We start from the raw sequence: 25,476 nt of genomic DNA, 5'->3' as shown, positions 1-25,476 counted from the left end.
GGGGTGAAGTCGTGGGGTGCAGGGCGGGACGTGCTGACCGGCCGCTGAACTTCGTCAGTCAAAATCAATACAGCTGCTCCCCGCACCGTGCATTGAGCTTGCGCTCGTCTCGAGTCCGTTGGCATGGCAACGCGGCCAGATAAATCATCCCGCACTGGGATAACGTCGCCCCCACCCCATAGACACGCGATCTCTCCCTGTGTTTCACGCCTGCGCCAGTTCAGTCATGGCTCGACCCACTCTCGCTCAACACTTGAATCGTTGGTTCTATTACAAAGTTGATTACTGTGGCAACCTGTTGTTGCCACGTGGATGTAGAAATATGCAAACCCTAATCTTGTAACGAAACTTTTCACATATATGTTCTGAAATTATTTCCAACACTAATGTTTTTAGGATATACGTTTAAATATAGGCGTTATTTCGATCGATTGCCACTTTTTTTTTTAAATAAAAATCAACATAAAGTATGGCATTGTTAAAGTTTTTTATGTAAATAGTAGTGTTTATTTTCTGGTTCCAAATGTATTGAATTTATTATTAGATGCAGAATGCAACTTCGATTAGAACTACGATTAAATAACTTCTGAAATTCAACTATTAGAATTAAATATTTGTATTTTACGAGAATTGACTTACAAAACTTATTTTTGAAAGGTTTCAATAAATTAGGGCAAAATTATAAGCTATGCACAGATTGTAAGAAAGTTACAAGAATTTCAATTAATTAATCTTTAAATATAACTAACTTCCTTGAATATTACTAACTTGCATGAGGTATAGGTATATACGTGCGACTTGTAATATAAATTCCATAATGTCTTTTTGTTAATTAGTTCTTACGTTCTAAGCACCCTTTGATATGAATTTTTTTTCCCCCATAGTAAACGCGCCACATGTTGGCACATGAACATAAGTGAATTCCAGTTTTTGTTGAGCAACATTTGATTGCCTTACCGATATTAAACTAAGATTTGAATCTTTGATATTCAACTAATTTTTATAACCTGCAATTCTGAGTATTGGTGTTTACACTATATATATAATACATAACAAAGGCCTGTTTAGTAGAGAGCAAAGGAATTGCATTGTATGATTTTTTATTCAACGTTATTCTTGAATAAAAAAAAATATTTTCTGACAATTAATTGTTTTGTTGAATCTTTAAATTACTTTTTAGTAATACAATATCCCGATTATCTGAATCAAATAAAACTATGGGTTTTCCGTATAATCAAAAACCCGGATAATAGATTTTTAAGTGAAATCAATATTTAAATTTTAATATATTTTTTTTATTATGTAAAGGCTTTAACATGCGTTTTTTAGTCAATACGATATAAAAAAATTACGAGTTAGAAAAATAATGCATTACATAAAACCTATTGACTCAATTAATGCATAATACCCTTTTTAAATTTGTAATTAGAGCTTTGAAAAAGAAGTCCGGATAATCGTATATATGGATAATTGAAATAAAAGAATTAAAAATGATTTAAGTGACTTGTTGCTACCACCACTGTGCATGATTTATTATTCAGATTAATAATATAAAATACTGCATGATATATTATCTCTGTATTGCATAGATTCACTGCATTGCATTTAATTTATATAATGTAATGAAATTTAATTTTCGAGAACCAGACCTACAAAACAATTATTATGGCCGTTAAAATTGCTGATGGTGAAATAGAAAATCTGTTAATCTGTTAACAAAGATCTTAAAATTAATTAATTATTAACGTATCGTACGTTTGAATTTGGTCATATATTTGCATATACAAAAGTCGCAAACACACTAATAATACTTACTATAATAGTGCGTTCTACTTTATCGTATAACGTTATGATTAGGTACCTTGAATAGTAAGCCTAGGGAATAATAGAGAGAATATAACAAACAGCACGACTTACAACCAATCTTTTTCTAGTGCATGTCGAAGGTCGGAATTAGAATATAAGTAAAAAAAAAAAAAATACGTATCTACACTGGTAATGTTTTAGTATGAAAATTTCATATATGTTGCAAAATGCTATTTATATTGTAGTATAATATTCTTTACAGAAGTTACTTAGTTTTATGAATAGAAATACTATCACTGGATGTGTTACTACCTTTTTGTTACATTTTATACAATAGAATTGCAACACAGGGTTATCACGTGCGCGTTACTGACCCTCTCGGAGGAATAACCGACCCTGAACTCTTTACTCTTTATCCTAAGTTACTGAAGGATTACAACCTACGATCATTTCTGAAGCGGAAAGTCTTTTATAATGAAGACAGTCCACCTTTAATAGCATATTATTAAAATTATATAATACTATATTTTTACTGATATTTTTATGGCCAATTTAAATTTTGCGAATACAAATACATATATTTTAAGTGCTTATTCAAACACCTCTTTGCCTGTAAAAATAAAGCTGTTTGGTAGTCTGTTTATAAAAACAATTTCTTTTTCAGAACGTCGATCACAAGGCCAAATTCCGGTCCAAAAAAGGCCAGCTGCCATTTGTAGAGCTGAATGGCGAAGAAATTGCCGACAGTGCATTCGTTATCAAGGAGCTTTCAGAAAAATATAATAAGGATTTTGATGCAGGTAAAATCATCTAACTTCTGTTGTTATTTTGTTTATTTATACATATGTATGAAGTCGGTGGATCACGTCCTTTCGCGTATCAACTTCAGATTACTTGATATCCAACATTGTCATTCAATATCTTTATGTTTCTCTTTGTATGTGTGTGTCTGTGTGTATGTTTATATCTGCTATCGGTTTTTCTATCCGAAATATTTATGAAGCTGAATTTGATTTACCATATCAATAAAGATTCAAGATTAACATAAAATGTACACCTAACTTTTTTAAAAAAAATATATTTTAGTGGATACATACATACCGCGTGTCGTGGATGCATTAAAGGGATGTTTGACTGTGGTGATTTGAATTTTTTATTGACTATAAAATCCTACTATAGAATAAATTGGCCAAATATTAAAATTATATAGTATTAAAAACTGGGTTTAAACATTATAACGAGCTTTATGTAACTTAGTATCTATGCTATATATTTAATATCCCCTGGTCGATGCAGCGACAACATAGACTCCAGATTTTCTGTAGTATTCCCGGGCGACCTCAACGACCCGAAATCCTAGAATTCTAGATAGTGATGGGTCGTCGCGCATGTGCATTCGAATAAAATAGCGCACAGGCTTGCACCTGTTGACCTATTTGTTATATACAGCCCTGACGCCGGAGCAACGAGTGGTAGCACACGCGATGATCTCCATGATCGAGAACCACCTGTCATGGGTGATTCTGTGGTGGCGCGCCAAGTATCCGGACAGTGTTATCAAGGGCTACCAAGTGAATCTCCAAAATGCCCTAAACACTCGTCTGCCGAATCCCATTCTCAATTTTTGCTACAAGCTTACATCTGGACGTAAGGTAACTATTTAAACTAATATTATAGAAAGTGAACGGTTTTTTTTTTATTAATAATATTTAACACATATTAAAAATACTTTCTACTATAGAAATCTACATTACCAGCGACTGAAAAAATTGTCGTGCGTAGCCTGGATTGGTTGCTAGTTTTATAATCTTTATTTGTATTCGTGTTGCTATCCTAGTGAGGGTTTAATATAGTGATAGTTTGTGTTTTTAGACGAAAATTTTTCTCTGCAATTTCGAATATATATTTTTTAGCAAGATGTTGTACTAAAAATTCAAATAACAAAGGAAAATAGGGAATACTTTTTTTGACATTGCTGTAAAAAAATATGAATAAAATATATACTTATACGTAAATATTTATTTAATAATTTAGAAATGTGTTTCACAAAAAAGACCGACTTCAATTGTGGCAAAGTCAGTTATTTTGATTTAAAAACTAAACTACTCAACTGATTTTGATAAAATTTCTATGGGGCCAATTTGTTTAGTATACCTTTTCAAATAAACAAGAATTTACCAAGTCGATTTATAACTGACGGAGTTATGAAGTAATAAACATAAAAATATACAACCGAATTGAGAACCTCCTTCTTTTTGAAGTCGTGAAGTATTTTTTTTATGTTTGTTAAGTAATTCCGTTACGTCTTAACCGATTTCGAAAATTATTTTTTTATTTGAAGGGCTTTTATATTAGTCCTATAGACATTTTATCAAATTTGCTTCAGTAGTTTAGTTTTTAATTCAAAATAACTGATTTCATCATAATTGAAGTCGCTATTTTTTATGGGGCATAATCTTTAATTATAATTATTTTTATTCAAATCCCTTTTGTACGTACTTCCGTTTTATGTGAAAGTATAACAAATACCTGCACATCCAAACATCTTCATTACGTTTCTCAATTATAATAGTTGGATTTATAAAAATAATGTTTCAGTGAACATTATTGATTTATTTTTAATTTGTTTTTTGTAATGAGTAGACTTTATGTACTGACTACGCACGTTTAGTCAATAATTATAAATAAATAATGTTGGATTGTAAAATATAGTCACGATTGTTCAATTGATATAATTATTTTATACGATTAATAATGCGGTTACATAATAATTATAATGACCTATTATTTAAGTTTACATTGCTTATAAATAATATTACCTTCAATTAAATGAATGCTTACTATTATTATATACGAGACACAGTTTTAGCAAAGAATAACAATTATCTGTTTCTAAGAAAAAGTAAAACATTTGTTTTATTTTTTAATTTTGTAGTAAAACATAATACCTAAGGACATATTAATAATTAAACAAATATTTTATATAATTTTTAGTCATACATTCATTTTAGTGTTTGCAATCTTGCATCCCGTATTACCGCATTCCAGCAATTTCCCGCATGTCAATAAGACCTGCGGAATGCACATTTGTGCACTAAATACCGCGCGAAAATTTTTTGAACAATTTATCACAAATAAATACGTTAATTAGCTAGAAACAAAATGTATCCTTTTAGTATTATAAATGTAAAAGTTTGTAACAATGGATAGATGGATGGATCTTTGTAACTTTTTCGCGCAAAAACTATTGAACGGATTTGAAATTTTAATGGTATACAGGTAGGTTACATCCTAACTTAGCATATAGGAAAGTTTATATACCGATTTACGCGGTTGAAGTCGCGGAATACAGTTAATGAGTGATAAAAGTAATATGTTATTAATATGCTGTTTTTGTCGATTTTTAGTTAATAAATATAGTTTTCACCGTAGAATGGGTTTCCCCCCCCTCCTTTCCCGTGGATGTAGTAAAAGGCAACTAACGGAACTTATTGGTCGAAGTATGGGCAGCAGCGTCCTTCTTAAACCATCAACAAATCCTAACTGCGGTGATCAGCCTGCCTGCCAATCATAGCATGTTAACTACTGGCCATTGACTGTTCAGCAGTGAATAGTTAATGGCTGATATGATGATGATGATAAACATAATTTTTAATATGTATTATGTTTAGTTGTTTTTAAATACCAAGAAATATTTTTATTTAATTCGGTTAAATTTATATATTCCACAGTATGGGAATTTTAATTTTCATATGTAAATGTATAATTTTTATCAGATGAATAAAAATTATATTCGTATATAGTTTTTATATAAATTATGTTTTTATTTATATAGTGATTTACGAATGATTCGGAAACCAATACTTTAAAACTACTTTGTAGAAGTCAAAAATCAAATTTATAAGATAGTAATAATTATTTTTAAAAGAATAACAGCTAAAAAATTTGGTAAATGTAGTTCGAAAATATAATAAAATATACCCGTTGTTATGTTTCCTTTTCCTAGAAATCGTTGTAATTGTAAATTTACATCAAATTCCCAGCTAGAAAGAAAAACCTGTAGATTGCAAACCCTAATTCATTTCATAACTAATATAGTACATGAACTTACGTTTTTTTAATCATCCATAAAATTATAAAATATTACAGGGCATGAAGAAAGCAAAAGCTCACGGTATTGGCGTACATAGTCAAGATGAAATTTTGGAATTCGGCAAAAACGACCTGCGTGTGCTTTCGGATCTGCTCTCTGATAGGCCATTCTTCTTTGGTGATGAGCCTACACTTGTAAGTGTTTTATTGTGCTTTTTTACTCACTAATATACATACATACATAAGCAATATTCAATGGCTACTGTTATTATTCAAACATTATATCGTTTGAATAATAACTTTTTTTTAAATGTTTTTAATTTTTATTATTGAATTTTGACAATACATATTCAGTTAACTTACGTAATATAATGTGTTTAACAGTTGGACGTAGTGGCGTTCTCAAATCTCGCACAACTGCATTTCATCGACAAGGATGTAGCCCACCCCCTGCGAGACGCGATGAATGAATCGTTCCCGAACCTCATCGGGCTGGTCTCCCGCATCAAGGAGCGCGCGTTCCACGACTGGGATGACATATGTACTACGCTCGACCTCAATGCACACCTTCCTAAGCCTGTCAAAGAGGTCAAAGAAACCAAGGAAGGCACCGGCCCAGCTGAAAAACAGCCACTTCCGGATGAACCAGAAAAGGGCAAGGTAAGTTTTGATTTTAGTCGTAAAATATTCTAAAATAGTATGATCCAAAAAGTCTCTGTCTTCACTCTAGAGGACCCCCTTTCTTAGGGTTCCACACCAAAAAGGTACAAAGAAATCCTTGTGGTGTAACTTTGTTTATCGGACCGTCCATTACAGCGTTGTATCTCAGTAACTACTAATAATTAAATTTGAAACAAAATTATTGTCTCATATCTTTCAATGAAAATAATTGAAAACCTATTTTTTATTCTTTTTTAGACTAAAAAGGGGTAAAAAAATTTCAAAATGGTGCTAATAGTTGAAGTGGAGTATCATATTAAAGAGCTTCATTTGTAAATTATAAAATTAATATATATTTCTATAGTGTGCACGGTTTTTGACTTGTGATCGAAAATGTAAGAAAAAATAACATTGCCATCTCAACCTTTTAAGTTTGTAATGCAAAAAATCTGAAATATAATTTATAAAGTTATATGTGAATATTACAGGAAAAAGTGAACGATGTTTCTATCGAGCAGTTTTTTAAATTTATAAAAAAAAAAGCTCCAAAAAAATCTTATACGATCTAGTTTTTAACTAAAATTAGAAACTACGAATTGAAATGCCAATAATAATTATTTGCTATTTATTTTATATAGTAAAGTACAATCTATGTACAGAATCCCTTGGTGTGTGAGTTGAACTCGCTTCTGATCAGTTTTAATTTTTGTTCTATTGTAAGAAGTGGAAAACAAGCAATCCATTTGATGATAAGTGGTAATTGCTTCCTATAAATATTAATACAATCAACATCAATTAAACTGACACCTTTTACGCGTCATCAATTCGAAAGACTAACAAACTGGATAGACAACATGTTTCGCGAAATGAAATTTCTACATTTATTTTTATCATAATTCATATTATATTATATATAAAAATATATATTAATATATATTTTTATTTTAAATCACTTTCAATATCAAGTTATAATTCTACATTAAATTTATTTGTCATTTTAGGGCGATGAAAAAGAAAAAGAGCTGGAGAAAGAGCCAGAAGATAAGAAGGAGAAAGACAACGAAAAGGAAAAGTAAACACGCAGTAATGACACGGCGCTCGAACTTGATAACCAAGTTACACTAACATACAAGTTGAATTATACACTTAAGAGTCAGACTCGTAATAGATTCTGTAAATTATAAGCGTGTAAATCCATTTGTCTTTCCCATTTCTTTCAGTTGTGGATGCAAATGCGTCCGTTACATTTATTGTGCTTTTTTTTCTATTAATTGTCATTTAACGTATAATATAAGTTCACTCGATGTCGTGTCGTAAGTGATCTATTGTAACGATAAATTAATAAGATGACGTAGAAGGACTATCTGTCGTCTTGATTAATATAATTCATATAATTGTAAAATTGATTGTATTATGATTCCGTTGAAATGCTTGGTAGAATATAATTTTCTTGAAATGTATCTTTTATGTTAAAATTTGTGAAATGATTAAATTAATATCTGATAAGGTAATTTGGTTGTTAGGGTACTTACAGGATTAGGTAATCGTTTATTCAAATGAAGTTATAGCATAAATAGGCGTATGTAAATGTTTACATTCATATAACATAATTGTCATGTCATGTATAGAAAATTACTCCTTTCAATTTGATATTTCATGATGTAATTCCACGATATAAATTAGTGTTATTTAGGGAGCGTACATGACTTTCATATTATTACTATTGAGAATAGAACTATTGTACTATTTACGTCTATCTTACGACTACGGGCAATTGATACATGACTTATATTAGCGCCCTACTAAATTGTGAAATATTGAATGCTACAAAATATTAAGTGTAGGTATAATCAAAACCAAAAATTGGCTGATGTTTAGTAGATAATTGAAAGTATTATGCATTCGGAAATTTTGAGGCTCGTATACATGTAACATGAACAGAGTTGGCGTGAAAGGTAAGAATGTTTTGAGATTCTTGTATTTTATTGGTTTTTACAAAAGAAATTTACAATTTACAAATTTTTGATAAACGAGAAAGCCTGGAAGACTGTTTTTTCATGTTATTATGTAATTCATAGTCCATAAAATTTTGATATTGTATTGTTAAGATTTAGAAACGAATGTACTCAAATTTTGTAAGTACGAAATTAATATCTCAATTTAGTGTGTTTATTACATTACAAGTCTATCGCTACATGTATGTCTCTAGTAAAATTTACGTCTTCAAGGTTTTTCGGCATTGCATTCCGTGTTGTGTAAGAGTAGAAATAACTATGGTTTAAATGTTTATCAACATAGTAACTCATAGTTCTATAGATTATGTTTATTTTCACACCGTTTGAGCTCAAATATACATTATTTACCAAATACTCAACTAAGACTGCTTTCGAGTCAATATTCTCGGAAATTTGTTAAAAAGTTTGACTGATTAATTAGAATAACGAGTCATTTTCATCGATTATTAAATTGTTTGCGGCGTTGGTCACTGAAACAGGCTTAGTATAACATTTTAGCGACTATCACTAAAATATATTCCAATTTCGTGCATTACTTGAATAGATTAACTCCATCTCACCTGTCCAGTTGTGGCTCCGTAGAACTATATTTAAGCATTTACTTTTGTTTCTCTATTTAAATGTCTGAATATAAGAGCTTTACATTATAACAAATTTAGAAATCGTCAAACTAATCTGTTATTTTATGAGTCAGCATTTCATATTGTCTTATTTGGGTTTTGCCCAACATTTCTACAATTGATTAATATTAGAATATTATAACTATAAGCCTAGAGATCTGAAAATATAACATATTAATATCATTTAAATGATAAATTATCCTAAGGTAAATAAATATACATAGGTGTACGTAACCGTGAACCGTGTTACGTTTTGTTAGTATAAGGCATGTGTAGGACGATGCGGTGGAGAAAATAAGGTTCGCTCCGCTCGTAGGTGTAACCATTTATTAAATAAAATAGAGCAGAATTTTATTTGACGTAAGACTTTAATTTCTCGTTCTTGGGGTAAGGTTGACTCGGTCCCTCCCGACAACTGCTGACCATCACTGCCATTAGTCTCAGCTATAAGGATTTAAGAATAAGAAAGTAAAATAGTTTAGGAAATGAGGTTGTACTCCAAAGCGGGCATTAATTCGTCGCCTCGCTCAGAGCCTCACTTCGTATATACGTTTCAATGTTGCATTACCAATTCAATAGTTATAGATGTAAAAATGTTCCAAGCCATCCATTCGAGAGCCTGTTTCAGTGTAATGCTACATCATGTCGGGGACAATCTCACTTACTGATTATAAATACTATATAATTAACGCACACCTCTGACACCTCAAATTTGAACTTTACTATGATGTGGTTATCACGTAGTCTTACTCGGGGAACGTACGCGTCCCGCGTAACGTGACCCGACGTGACGTGAGTGTGTAGCGGCGTATGTGAGATACTTGCAGGCGGCACCCTTAGCGGTAGTGTACGTACATGTGTAAGACTAGACATAAAACAATAATCTCTTGATCACTTTCGACCCTTCTTACGTAACATAATTGTTATGTTGGGACAGTAAATACTTAATCGTATAAGATAACGTTTAGTCCATATTTATGTCATCATTTTCAAAAAATTATAATCATATATCATATGATTCGTATTTAGGACTCTTGTCTTTATTGTCTCACTCCATAGTGTGTAATTGATATGGTACTTTTACTTAACATGATTTATTCTGATTCAATTTGTATTGTTGTAAGTTAGGTCTATTATACAAATTAATCATAATTACTGTAATAGTAGTAAAATAGGTATATTTCATCCAAGTATGTTTCACCCAAGTATGTTTATGTTATTATAGTAATGTAGGAAACAATTAATCTACTTTTGAGTTACATATATAGTTACGTTTTCATTATATAATCATATAACTCATCCGCATGTAGTAATTGTGGTTTTCAATTAATGTGTCAATAATGTTAAAGCTAAGTAATATTCGATTAGATAGTAATGGTTCGCCATAATTATACCAATATACACAACTGAGCTTTCAGTGGACACAATGTTCTTGTAAGGATTTCAATGTAATATTCTGTCGCCATTAAAGTATATATCTACCAAATGAATAACACTGTAAAGGGTTTTGACGTATAGGTACATACGCTACGACGTTAAAACCCCGAGCAGGTTCATTTTATTTACATTCATTGTTTAACCTTTTAACATTTGATACACTTGTAACATATAAATACAGTACAGTACTAAAAATGCATGCAATGCATGATCCTAATGACTGCGCAATTGCCGTTAGCGAGGCTATCATTGAAGGCATGAAGCTATTTATCCCTAACCCGCTAGTGGCAATGGGATCGAAGAAGCGTCCGTGGTTTAACCGGTCTTATAAGAAAGCCAGATTTGCTCAGCAAGCTGCATACAGGACTTGGACTACGGCTCGCACTAACTCTAATCCTGGAATCACTGATGCAAAACGGAAATTAAATGCTGCTGCGAAAATTACTATAACACAATGTAAAGTCCGGCGGGAGTTACTATCCTTAGATGTTCATAAGTCGAGTGGGCCAGACGGTATACCGGCAGTGGTTCTAAAGCAGTGTGCTCCGGAACTGTGTCCTGTATTAACGCGTCTCTTCACGATCTCGTACTCCACAGGGCAATTTCCTTTGACATGGAAGACCACCCTTCTACATCCTGTACCTAAAAAGGGCGATAAGTCGGACCCTTCAAATTACAGGCCGATTGCGATCGCTTCCCTTCTCTCTAAGGTGATGGAGCGTATAATTAACGCACAGTTGTTAAAATACCTAGAGGACCACGATTTATTGAGTGACCGGCAATATGGCTTTCGCCATAGTTGCTCAACCGGTGACCTCTTGGTACAGGGTGGCCCAAAAGTCCTTAGAAAAGTAAAATTTGAATTAAACGAAAACGTCGCGCGTGAGCGGTGCAGGGAAAGCGGGGGTAGTAACTTCGGTTTCTGGGAATTTAGTCGCGATGGAGCGTTTCACCGGAGCGGACCGTGCGTTTTGTGTGCGCGAGTTTTATCAAAACAACGATTCGGCAACCGTTGCGAGGCGTAAATTTCGAGAACACAAAGGTTTACACAACTTTGATGACACCCCAGCTCTCCAAACGATTAAGAATTGGGTTGCTAAGTTCGAGGAGACCAGTTCTTTTTTTTTTTTTTTACAACACGGGGCAAACGAGCATGCGGCTCACCTGATGGTAAGTGACTACCGTCGCCCATGATCACCCACAACATCAGCGGCATTGCAGGTGTGCTGCCGGCCTTTTAAAAAGGAATATACTCTTTTCTTGAAGGTTATGTTGTCGTATCGGTTCGGAAATACTGCTGCTGGAAGTTGATTCCAAAGAATGGTTGTGCGTGGAAGAAAGTGCCTTGAAAAACGCACGGTGGAAGACCGCCACTCGTCCAGATGATTGGGATGAAACTTTAGTTTGTGGCGGGTTGTACGGTGGTGAAAATCAGCAGCAGGTATCAATCCGAACAATTCCTCAGAACACTCCCCATGATAAATTCGGTAGAAGATGCACAGAGATGCAACATCTCTGCGCAGTTTCATTGGATCAAGTCGGACAGTAAGGCGTTGACTATCGATAATTCGAGCCGCCCGACTTTGAATGCGGTCTGACGGAAGGAGTTGGTACTGTGGCGCTCCTGCCCACAGGTGAGAACAGTATTCCATATGCGGCCTGACTTGGGCTTTATATAATTTCAGGCGGTGTTCTGGCATGAAATATCGTCTCACCCTATTGAGCACTCCTAACTTTTTGGAAGCTATCTTAGCCTTCTCCTCCAGATGACCGCAAAACTGGACGTCGCAAGATATATCAACACCCAGAATTCCTGGACTCGACTTTTTATCAAGGGAAGTGCCCTGAAATTGAGGAGATACGACAAACGGCGTCTTTTTTGCGGTAAACGCGCAGACGTTAGATAAACCGCGGTTGGGTCGCCCAAGGACATCACGTACGGAACAAAACATCGACACAGTGGCACAATCTATTCGTGAAAATCCTACACAGTCAACTCGTAAGCGTTCCAGTGCATTAAACGTATCCAGGACATCGTTACAACGGATTTTGAAGAAAGATTTACTTATGCACCCTTACAAAATTCAGTTGGTGCAAGAATTAAAAGAAACTGATGCTATTCAGAGAGTGAATTATGCTAATGAAATGTTTAATCGGTTTACTTCGTTCAATAACATAATGTTCTCTGATGAGGCACACTTCCACATTAACGGACATGTTAGTAAACAAAATTGCCGCTATTGGAGCCCGATTAATCCAAAACTTAAGCACCAGAAGCCCTTACATAGCCCTAAAGTTACAGTTTGGGCCGCTATGTCAGCCCATGGCATCATAGGGCCTTACTTTTTTGAGGACGGCAGAGGGTGTGCTGTTACTGTTACTTCGGAGCGATATGTGGCCATGATCGAGGAGTTTTTCACACAAAAATTGCAAAACTTTCCAGGATTTAATGCCCGAACATGGTTTCAACAGGATGGAGCAACTTCCCACACCTCCAATACTGCTATGCCCGTTATCCGTCAACTTTTTCCAAACAAAGTTATCTCTAAGAGAGGAGACATTTCCTGGCCACCACGTAGCCCGGATCTGACTCCAATGGATTTTTTTTTGTGGGGCTACCTTAAGGCTAAAGTGTACGACTCTAACCCGCGGTCAATTAATGACCTAAAAGAAAACATCCGCAGAGAAATGGCAAGCATTTCAGCAGTGACGTGCCGCGCAGTCATCGACAATTTCAGAAGGCGTTTGCAAGAGTGCCGTGACTGTAACGGATTACATTTGGACGACGTTATTTACAAAAAATAATTCCCGTTTTTCTAGCTATATTTACAAATAAAAATATTATTCATAGTGTAATTAGTTTTATTTTAATTAATTTTTTTCATTACTAAGGACTTATGGGCCACCCTGTATATCTTACGCACCGATGGACATCAGCCATTGAGAGCCAAGGTGAGGCGCTCGCTGTCGGTCTTGATATTGCAAAGGTATTCGTCTTCAAAACGTTTTAATCAGGTTAGGTATTTTTGGTCTTAGAAAATATGACCACATTTCCCAGTTTCGCACTAAGCTCAAGTAGCTTCGTACTTACTCGTTTTCACCAGGATACTTACACTACTTCACAACATCCTTTTTAACTTTTCTTCCCCTCGCTGCCTGATGGAGCGGTTTGATTTCCTATATTCCGTCAATTCTGTTTTAAGATCGTATGAAGACTTTCAGTTAAGGACACCAGTACATTTCTCTAGTTTTTACGACAAATCGTTAACTGTGCAAGCTCTATGACTATGAAATGGTTTACCAGTTTTTGTACGAAATGTACAATGTCTACCTAGTTTTAATAAAATGCTATATACTGTGGCTGGGATAGCTACATGAAATGAATAAATACGGTACATACCTACCTAGTTGTAGCATGAATGAAAGTATTTTTTGTTCTAGATATTATTCATAATCTCAAAACAGTGCCATCTATCCAATTTAACCTTAACCATGAGTAGTTCGCGTTGTTACATATAACTGAATTGAATACTTATCAACATTAAAATGGAATGTTTGCTACTTGTATTTATCTAGAACGATGAGAAAATAACGAGCTTGGAGATTACGAAATTACGATCTACAATAATAGTCTAGTATTCTTTCCTCTATGTTATAATAGGTTTGACAAATGCTATCTAGCAGTAATATACAGAATAAATACTTATTTAAAAAAAAAAAAAAACATATAATTGTACAGCTGGGTATTCCTAAAAATTAGGCACGTATATTATTAATAATCAATCTATAACGAATCGCGTTTATATTCGTCTATTTCTTACTTAATAATTTGCATAACGTACTTTTTCTACGCTTATACTATAATTACACATCAGCGGCTTTTCATATTCTCAAAGTAATAAATCTAATCACTAATGATTTATGACATATACAATAATATAATGCTGGGGGGAAAAGGGATTGTTAGTAATGGAGACAGAATCCCATTGCTAGCAATATATCCAACCAGGTCGACCTCCTCGCGGTTCCCCCTGGAAACTATCATGATTAATTCCTGATGAATTCATCATGATGGGCTAACTGGCCTGTTTTCGTCCTCATCGATCACCCTTCACTGGAGCCCCGCCAGCGTATCCCATTAGCGCAGGCGGGGTAACCACTCCCTTTTCATCCAATAAAAAAATATATATATAATGCTACGTAATTATAGGCTTAATTATTACTCTTAGATTATATAGATGGAGTATCTCCATATAAATGTTAAAAAAGCTCATCAACTTTTTCATACAATTTTTCGTGATAAATAGTTAATTAAATATATAGATACGTTAAAGTAAATTGTGTGTGTAAGTATACAGAACACTAATAAAAAACGAGTCAGCTAATGAGCTGACTTGTATTTTTTTATTAATGTTGACAAAAAGTTGACCTGTTTTTCAGGCTAGATGTTCTACATAATCTAAGGCTATATTATAGAACAACAAGGAATACCGAAATTTTAGAGATAGATCAGCATAATAAGTTATTATGCGTCATACTGTACTACCTAATGAACTAATAATAAGAATATACCTTTCTACATACCCAGCATTCGATCGAACTTCCAATTTTGGTTTCAATCAATTTTGATTTTACCAATTTTTTGTATCGATAAAAATTGGCCGAAACCTAATCTTCCAGAATTTAATTTTATTTGTACGTCATTACCACCTGTCGGGATTTTTTAAAATTTTCTACTTTACATTGATGAGAGATGTTTTTTTTTTAAATAGCTGCTTTTTATAGCCTTCTGATCTTGGATTCGCCATTTTTATGCAATTGTATATATATACAAAATTAATGCCACTTTTCGTTGTAATTTTATAACTCAAGAACGGGCTTATCTATCCAAACTAAATGTTTAGACTTTGTTCGGACTATTTAGTAGATGGTTTATGTGAAGTTTGCACAAAGTCGGTCGAGCGGTTCTTCATTTCTTCAAATGGCGGATCATTTTGTTAATGGATTTTTGTGTCAAATCCAAACTTTTTTAAGATGGGGATTGTGCTGCCAAATTGTAACTTTTTTCAGTGTTGACAGTACAAGCATGTTGTAGTAGATGTAGTACAAGTATGTCATTCAAGCGGTCATTTCATTTTTTACATGCTTCGATTAAAGCAAATCGCCTATTCCATTCAAAGATATTACGAATTTAATAATTCATACACATAGAAAAATAACGCGGATATATTATATATTTTATATTATATATTTTAACGGAGCGGAAGAGGGGCAGGCGGGCACATCTATGAAATAGATAGCTAGGTAGGTTTAAATAAAAATATATAATGTTGTAAAAATATCCACCCGTGCGAAGCCGGGACTGGCCACTAGTAACTATATATATTTAATTACATACATATATTTTAAATTAATAACGAATTCATGGTGATTACAAACATCCTTGTTTTTGCACATGTAATAACAACTCTGTATTATCGATTGATGATTAGACTTTTTCATTTTCTTACTGAAATATAGTTCCTTCCCTTTAGTGAAGCAGAACAGTACAGAGGCAGTGGAATTTGGTATTAAATAAAAGAGTAGGCTTCTTATAGTTCAACGTAATTATTAGGTTATAGACAATCTCAGCGAGTACAACAGAAGGCCATTACAAACACATTGTTACCATAGACAGTAAATCAAAAGGAACTAACAGAGTGTTAATAGTTTTTAAATAAAGTGCTACTACATTTACAACTTAACACATTTTCATAGATAGTTTTTAAAGTTAAAATATTTTCTGTTATTTATATACTGTAAATTTATAAAATGTTGCCATTCTATGAACAAAAACTCACATTTTAAATAATTTAACCATTTAAAACTAATTGAGTGAGTAATGGAAATAAAGTTATTTAACTTTGCTGGCATGAATTTACAGAGGAATAACACCTGAGTCCTAAAGAATGGCAACGCATGGGGAGTATCATGGGCGAAACAGTATACTCTGTTATGTCCATGGTACTGCTCATGTCTATAGGCGACGGTTATTACTTTCCATCGAGTGGTCCGTCAGCTTATTTGCCATTCTAAGTAGTATAAAAAAAAAAAAAAACTTTATTTCTATTCATAAAAGAAAAATTTCGTTTTGATTGTAAAAAATTGTTTCGGTCGATTGATAGTCCATTGTCTATATCTAGTGGACAAAAATCCAAAATAGGTTGGGGGGTTTCAGAAACAAATACTTAAATTAAAAAAGACGAGAATATGATGATATACCTATATGATGATTACGCCCCGGCCCGCGGGCTGTGCTTCGGACAGCTCTAGATCTATACAAATTTAAAACCTCTACATGTGAAGTCTTTTTGTCCATGGGACAACATACGTGTGTTAGATGATATTTTGATATACAAAAAGTACGTCGATGATTGTAACTCGTCTGTGTAGGCCCTTAAAATGTTCAGCTGGTTTTGTTAGAAATACAATCGAGATAGGTACACACGTAGAGACTTGTTAACCTTCATAGTTTTATATTGTATAGCTGAAGTCACACAGGTTAAGTACCTGTTTTCTATGTAGGTAAGTACTACCACTCTTTTCTATGAGTAGATACACAATGTTATTTTTTTTTATTTAGACATTTAGAAATGTTTATCCTTTTAGGCAAGTCAGTCCAGTGCTGTTCATAAAAATGGGATATTTCACTTATAAAAATAAATCGCATATCGAATTAAGGCGTAATTATACCGCATAGTAATGTGTTTAGGACTCGCTTACCTTAAGTGAGAACTTAAACTATTACATTTTATTTATTTATTAGTACACATATGAGCACATGACGGCCTTAATGCTAAAAGCTCTCTCCCAGTTAGCCATAGGAAAGTATTAGAATACTTGAATGCAGTACTAGTAATTATTGATATACACACATATTAAAATTACTAATTAATAACAAATATACTTACACATATATAAGATATACTATATTATACACTAAAATGAGAATAAAATATAGTACTTATAGCTTGGATAAAGTTACAAAAGTGAGCATGAAGGTTTTTTTTAAAGACGGTTTAGTCGGTAGTCTCATAATGGTACCAGGATGCGCGTTCCAGAGCTGTGAAGAGTTTCGTTTCAAATTCGAACTGAAACGAAATTAAAATGGTGAGAAGGGATAGATGAAGAGTATCACTGAAACGTAAATTACGATTTTGAGTTTCAAAAAGATATTGGAATTTGCTGCTTAAGTAATTAGGAGATTGGGCATTTCGAAGAAGACTAAAGGGGGTGCAAAGAGTTCTAAGGTTTCTGCGTTAACGAATGGGAAGCTATTTGAGCTGGGAACGACAGAGAGAAATGTGATCGAACTTCCGAAGGTTGAAGATAAAGCATATGGCTTGATTAAGGAGACGGCCCAGTTTATTGAAAAGATGTTCATTGAGATCTGGATGACACACATCAGCATAATCAATAAGAGTAAAAATTAGAGCAAAAAATTAGAACAAGACTCATTTTTGTAGCGGTAGGCAAAAAGTTCTTAAAGCGGTAAAAGGATCTTAGACTAGTAACAACTGAGTGGCTCACCTCCGCAATTTGATGTGACTGGCTAAGTGCTAAGTGTACGTAAAGGCTAAGATCTTCAACACAGGCTTGCAGATGTATAACTAAATTATTAAATATGATTGACACCATTGTGTTTACATTAAGTTTAGCTAATTGTCTAGAACTGCCAATTACAATAGCTTGACTCTACCAAGGGTTAATGGTTAATTCGTGTTTCTACCGTGAAGCAGTTGTGTTTGCATGGCTGTGTTTCGGTTTGAAGGGTGGGATATGGCGTGAATTTACAGGGTACAGAGGAATAACTCCTGAGTCCTCAAAGGCTAAGATCTTCAACACAGGCTTGCAGATGTATAACTAAATTATTAAATATGATTGACACCATTGTGTTTACATTAAGTTTAGCTAATTGTCTAGAACTGCCAATTACAATAGCTTGACTCTACCAAGGGTTAATGGTTAATTCGTGTTTCTACCGTGAAGCAGTTGTGTTTGCATGGCTGTGTTTCGGTTTGAAGGGTGGGATATGGCGTGAATTTACAGGGTACAGAGGAATAACTCCTGAGTCCTCAGGAATGGCAACACATGGGGGGTACCATGGGCGAAACAGTATACTCTGTTATGCCCATGGTACTGTTAATGTCTATAGGCGACGGTTACCACTTTCCATCAGTTGGGCCGTCAGCTTGTTTGCCATTCTAAGTTGTATAAAAAAAAAAGTTAATCCATAGTTAAACGATCATGCCAGAATATTATTGAAATCATTGTTAATATTCGCTATAGCTTGATTGATATCATCTACAGTAGTTTAAGTGTATATATGAAGATCGTCTACATTAAAGTGGTATTGACAGCCAAGGACAAAAGAAAGAATATTAATAAAAATAGTGAATATTAAAGGAGAGAGGATCCCACCTTGAGGTACTGCGGTAATTATTTCGTGTAAGTTAGAGACTTTATAATAAATACGAACTGCTTGTTGTCAACCACAAAGTTAGGAGGAGAAGCAGTTTAATGCAGAAGATGAGAACCCATTAATTTGCACAATGGCAAGAAGAATGTCATGGTCTATCATATTAAAAGCATTGGAGAAGTCTATAAGAACGAGAATAAAGAAGGGAAATGGGGCGAAAATCATTTAAGGACTGAGGTACTGAGATCTTTGGAATGGAAGAACAATTGCATTACGTCACAGAGAGTGGATGTTACCAGACTAAAAGGGGAAGTTGATCAAGTAAATAATTGCTGGAATAATGTGAGCTATGATCTATGATCAATAGAGATATGATCATATCTCGAATTACGCTATCATGTCTTTAGATTTTATAGATTAGCGAGAATTGTTTGGCGGGTTTCATCGCAAAAGATTGGAGAGAAAGAGAAATTATCAATGGATGAAGTCACCGGAACTATATTAGAAATAGGAGCTCATTTAGTTGTTGAATCGGTGATAAAAAGTGACGGAGGGAGGGAGGGAAGTCATTTTATGTAAATGGTTAGGAGGTAGAAGTAAATTTACTTTTCCCAAGACCACGTAAAAACATTCAAATGTTGGATGAAGAAGCATTGGAAAAAATTTAAATATGCAATAGATGTAGATAATTTAATGTTAATGCAATCGTGGCAAATGTTAATCATGACAAGTCATTTAGATGATAAAAAGCTTATTGATGATCGGAGGAGCTCAACCACAACATTGCGTTACCACAACACTATGTTGTGGTAACGCAAATAAACGCAATTATCACTAGTAACCGCTACTAGCAGGCGGTGGTATTATTTTTGCCACCTTCTATTCCGTGGAAGCTAGAGTAGCGTAGCGTAGCGTAGAGTACTCACTTATCACAGCACCTATCACGTTTAAAGGCTCTAAAAGTTCTATCGCGTTTGCTCATATATATATAAAAGGTTTTTAAAGTTTCTTGAGTGTAGGACCACTCCTCCAATGGCTGAAATGATGATGGCATATATATATCGTAATATTTGTCACAATTAGTTAAATATAGTCTGTTTCAATAGAACATAATGAAAATGTAAACAAACGAATAATTGACCTGCTGATGCCCAATAGTGGTACAAATAACATTATTGTACTAATAGCAATAAATAATGGATGGATAGATGGAAAATGGATGGATGCTTGGTTATATTAAAACAGAATATAGATAGATAGGTACATCGTTGACTAGTTTTGAATGTATAGTGTCTTCCGATATTGAACAATTAGATTGTTTAACTGCATAACAGTAATAGCTAACGAAAACCATGCTAATGAGTTTTATTACGTGAATCAATAGTGAAGTTAATTTGCTCTCGCCGGAAACAGAAATCCATAATCCCACCATTTCTGTTAAGTGTAAGTATTTATAAGTCCCTATTGTATATATATATATTATGACTAATCTCTTTTCATATTTTTGTTTTTACTGCGTTTTATTTTCACAGAGTTGTACAAATTTTGTACAAAGTCACCAGAGGGAGACTTTGTACAAAAGTCGTTTGCTTGGCTATCTCTGTCCCATTCGTGTTTCAACCGTAAAGCAGTTGTGTTTGCATGGCTGTGTTTCGGTTTGAAAAGTGGGATATGGCGTGAATTTACAGACGAATAACACCTAAGTCCTCAGGAATGGCAATGCATGAGGGGTATTATGGGCATAATAGTATACTCTGTTATGTCCATGGTACTGCTCATGTCTATAGGCCACGGTTACCACTTTCCATCAGGTGGGTCATTCTAAGTTGTATAAAAAAAGAAATTCATGTATTTAATATTTTTATTTTCACAGTTTTATTTTTCATTTAATTAATCCTTTAATATCAGCGGATAACAAAAGAACTATAATTAGAAAGTTTATTTTACGCATTTTTAAGTTGATTTTTATTAGTTCTATGAAATAAATGAAAAGTGGAGTGTCAAATGTAAAATAAAATAATAAACGGGTAGGTAAATTAAATTTTGCGTTAAACCCACCTAGATAAGGTACAACAATAAAACTACGGTCTATGAATATAAAAAGTTTGCGTTGGGTCACTTCCTTTATTTGAATATTGATTATACCTAGTATGTTTTAATACATACATCATACATACTAAAAACAACATTGTGATAAAATATATACATATACGTCTACAAACTTTAGGTACACAGGTACACGGAAGGCACTAACTTCTGTTTTATTACTAGCATAGTATTTTATATTACCTGTGGTTTTATATAGTAAGTAAATGAGCGGGGATTAAAAACAATATAAGTGTAACCATTTTAACATCACTTGTGAAATAATATTAAACCAATTATTTATTCTAATTTTTCCATGAGATTAATTTTAAAACGGAATTAATTTTAACAAAAAGTACAAAATAATGTGAAAAGTATGTAGGTACAAATTTTTTTTAATTGAATTTATATTAAAATAGGTTTTAAGTAGAAACTTATTTAACTAGGTTCTTCCTAAACTATTGAAAACATCGTAAAACTTTTTAATAATATCTAAACGCATCAATAACTTCATAAATTTTATAATGAAAATTAGACGAGCGCGCTTGTTGACATCATTATCATCATCATATCAACCGTTAACTGTCCACTGCTGAATATAGCCTAGCCCCATAAAGGGGGTTTTGCCAGTAGTTACCACGTTTGGCAGGCAGGTTGGCAACCGCAGTTGCCTTTTGGTGATATTTTAAGAGGGACGTTGCTGCTCATCCCTCCACCATAAGCTCTCTTAGTCGTCTGTTACGACACCCACGGGAAAGGAAGCGGTGGCATATTCTATGCCAGAATCATAAATGAATTTATGGCAAATAAATTCAAAAGAACTTTCGTTAGTTCTGATGATATGCACCTGAAATTTCATTTGACAGCAGAAACACTAATGTTGATTATTAAAGCCAAAGAGAGCCGCATAATGAATCGCAACTTATTTGTAATGTAGTTAGTATTAGTACTTCAAGAAGCATCTTAACTCTAGTAACGTGTTAGCAATATTGATGTTTTACACCTAATACCTATAAATATAGTATGCATGGATGAAGGTATGAATCATGCTGATTTAAACCAAAGTATGACAAGTGGATTAAGGGAAGTCGATTTAAGTCGATTATACTAAGGGAACTTAATGGAATTAGTAACAAAAGTTCCCTTATGGAAAAGACCTATTCTTAGCAATGGATAGTTAACGGCTGATATAATAACAATGACAAGTCAAACGAATTAATTTTCTTCAAAGCCACTAACTAGCGTACTAAATGTACAAACTCGACAGTTTAATCGTAACAAAATGTTAGTCAAAAATAAAAAAAAAAATTGTCATTTTCACCAGCATACCGGAAAATGTTAACCTAGAAGAAAAAGAACGATACAATCTGAAATAGAAGAATTTGAATAAAATATTAAATTGTTATTTGTAGTTTTATTGAAGAGAAAAAAAACTACAAATAGCAAACAAAAGACACTAAGAAACATTAAATTTGAAAGTTAAGAAATTTTGAAAGTGACTAAGATAATGATAATTATTTTTTATAATTACATACATTGTGTGTTTGTTTGAGATTAGATTATCATTATGTGTTGTAAGAACTAGGTTCATACAATCTATACTGCTGGGATTTCTTCTCGAGGATTTATTTGCGACTTAATTAGTATACATGTGAATTCGCCGTATGTGCTCTGGCATAGAATGGACCACCCCTTCCTTTCCCATGGGTGTCGTAAGAGGCGACTAAGGGAGGGTGAGAGATGGGCAGCAGCGTCTCTCTTAAAATATCTTCAAAGGCCTAATTGCGGTTGCTAACCCGCCTGCCAAGCGTGGCTACTATTGGCAAAACTCCCCTTATGGAGAAGGCTTATGTCCAGCAGTGGACAGTTAACAGCTGAAATAAAAATAATAAAATATGTATATTAGTGTAGTAAATGATCTGAGGCTTTGTCCAAAAATACTCCATGCTGTCTGTAATTAACTCAATAACCATTTGTATTTACTCCAAGGTATTGTTTTTGATAAAAATTGATTATGTTATAATTGATGTTTAATTTGTAATTGTGTAATTAAAATTTCATAATAAATACAATAAGATTGATTTGTTTTTGATAACAATGGAGCCATTAGTTCCCATTATTCCCACCTACATCCGAGACCCGTTAGTCATGGGGGAGATGAGATGATCTTCTTGTCAAATTTCGGGAGCACCATTCGACTATAATCCCTGCAGCACCGACTTGTGGCTAGGGCGAATTTATTCCAGTTTTTTCTTCTCCATCTTTCAAGGGGGCACACTATACATTCTGCATTTGTTCTCTGTAATAAAGACATAATGCGACCATATAGTCGATGGAAAGAAGAGAGAGCAATTACATTGTAGTGTGTTCAAAAACACGTCTTGCTCGCACTCTTTTTTTTTTAATTTTAAATGATGAAATTCGAATGCTTATAGCAGCATATACCGATAGCAAAGGCGGGGTACCAGTGAGTGATTAGGTATACGTGAAATTGAAAACGTGCGTAGATGGAGACACGGGCAGAGGTTTCTCCAATATCCGTATTTATTAAGGGGAAAGGGATTGTTAGTAATGGGAACACCAGTTCCCATTTTTAACAATATACCCAGTCAGGTGACCATAATGTGATCACAGTGAAAATTATCGTGAAATAAAAATATTCGTTTGTCGACTATTATTTTACAAATACACAAATAAAGGCTTTGAATTTAAAATTAGTTTATATATGTAAAATCCTTCATTATGTTGGAGGTTAAAACAGTATTAAAATGGGCACAATAAACTGTATTTTTATAGGTACCTACTAACCTTAGCAACAAAAGAGGACGTAAATGTCTAGTGTTAAGTTGGTATAATTATCATAATAGCAATGTAAACTTTAACCTTTGAAGATAGCAATGAGCATTTTTTAAGTAAGTTATAAATAACTATAATTCTATATTAGGGTAACAGGGTATTGCTGAATTTTATTTCGTTAAATAAACAACAGAATTACGAAAAGATATCGTTAATATGTAACGAATTAGAAAATGTATTTAAAATAAAAAATACAACAATAACAATAGCGTACTTACACTATTTGAATTTTTTGTAGCCCTAGCTAGAATTACTACTATTTATTTACATAAAACAGTTTTATTATTATATTTATTTATCAGATAAACACAGTCATGCATACAGTAAATTAAATGACTTAAAATAAACGATGATGAATATACATTTATAAATTTTTAGGAAATGGTTCCTCGTGGAACGGTTTTCAATTTATTTTGCTACTAGTTTTAACCCATGAGTTCGTCCGCGTGACCGTGGTATATTTACTAACCGGGACAATAAGTAGCCTATATCTTTCTCCATCCTGTGTATAACACATGTACATATACCACATTTCATATTTGGTTAAGCCATTAAGGTTATTATATACCTCAATGGTTTAACCAACAAACAAACAAACTCATTTTCACATTTATAATATTAGTAAGGATTTTTTTATACAACTTAGAATGGCAAACAATCTGACGGCCCACCTGGTGGAAAGTGGTAACCGTCGCCTATAGATATGAGCAGTACCATGGACATAACAGAGTATACTGTTTCACCCATGATACTCCCCATGCGTTGCCATTCCTGAGGACTCAGGTATTCGAGGATTCCTCTGTACTCTGTAAATTTACGCCATATCCTACCCTTCAAACCGAAACACAGCCATGTAAACACAACTGCTTCACGATAGAAACCTGAATGGGACAGCGTAACCAAGCAATCGACTTTTGTACAAAGTCTCCCTCTGGTAAAGGATTTACGAATGTACCTTTACACACTAAGTATTCCATATTATATTATTTGTGGTATGGCTCAGAATACTCAGATAGACCTAAGCGAGCTTATCATTACTTAAGCAATTGTTTCTACTTACTTTGACGGTGATTTTAGGCGATCTTCTTTTAGAAAAAGAAGAATTATATACAGAGGTGTACGCCGCTTAATTGTATGTATTATTATTTTTTTATTTTTGTACGTTTAAGTTATGTATACAGTTTTATAAATATAATCTTAATTTACTTTGTTTGAAATTTATATCGTGTTGTAAATGACTAAGTAGATATTACAAAAATAATATAGACAATAGCAAAATAAATTTAGTACTTCTGTCATACCTATCGTACCATTAATCATGCTGTAACTTTTCCGTGTAACAAAGTGTTGAATAATATTGTGCTAATTAGAACGGATGCCAGAAGCTTACTATGGCGTTCTGTAAATACTTAGAGGTTATAAGTAGATTATTTTTATATTTGATGAT

At 33.5% G+C, this 25,476-nt stretch overlaps 2 protein-coding genes across 2 annotated transcripts in view; both read left to right on the top strand.

The window, feature by feature from the left end:
- The window catches only part of LOC113517287 (failed axon connections), a 42,900-nt gene extending 32,214 nt beyond the window's left edge, over positions 1 to 10,686 (top strand). Inside the window, exons 2-6 of the mRNA XM_026901932.3 lie at positions 2,471 to 2,606; positions 3,256 to 3,458; positions 5,956 to 6,093; positions 6,283 to 6,558; positions 7,560 to 10,686. Coding sequence (XP_026757733.1) covers positions 2,471 to 2,606; positions 3,256 to 3,458; positions 5,956 to 6,093; positions 6,283 to 6,558; positions 7,560 to 7,634 — 828 coding nt within the window. The 3' untranslated portion in view covers positions 7,635 to 10,686. The remainder of the gene's footprint in view (positions 1 to 2,470; positions 2,607 to 3,255; positions 3,459 to 5,955; positions 6,094 to 6,282; positions 6,559 to 7,559) is intronic.
- A 91-nt stretch (positions 10,687 to 10,777) lies between these two features.
- On the top strand, positions 10,778 to 13,012 carry LOC128201041 (uncharacterized). Its single transcript, XM_052896518.1, has one exon. It carries the CDS (start codon positions 10,825 to 10,827, stop codon positions 11,653 to 11,655), a length of 831 nt encoding a protein of 276 aa, XP_052752478.1. The 5' UTR covers positions 10,778 to 10,824; the 3' UTR covers positions 11,656 to 13,012.
- The last annotated feature ends 12,464 nt before the right edge of the window (positions 13,013 to 25,476 follow it).

Source organism: Galleria mellonella, unplaced genomic scaffold, assembly GCF_026898425.1.
Source record: "Galleria mellonella isolate WM207_F2 unplaced genomic scaffold, CSIRO_AGI_GalMel_v1 utg33, whole genome shotgun sequence".
Taxonomy (NCBI): Eukaryota; Metazoa; Arthropoda; class Insecta; order Lepidoptera; family Pyralidae; genus Galleria; species Galleria mellonella.
This window is presented reverse-complemented; position numbering and strand designations above follow the sequence as displayed.

Bases quoted from the DNA above. Each gene is read 5' to 3' on its own strand.
- LOC128201041 (XM_052896518.1), top strand. From the start codon at position 10,825: ATGCATGCAATGCATGATCCTAATGACTGCGCAATTGCCGTTAGCGAG.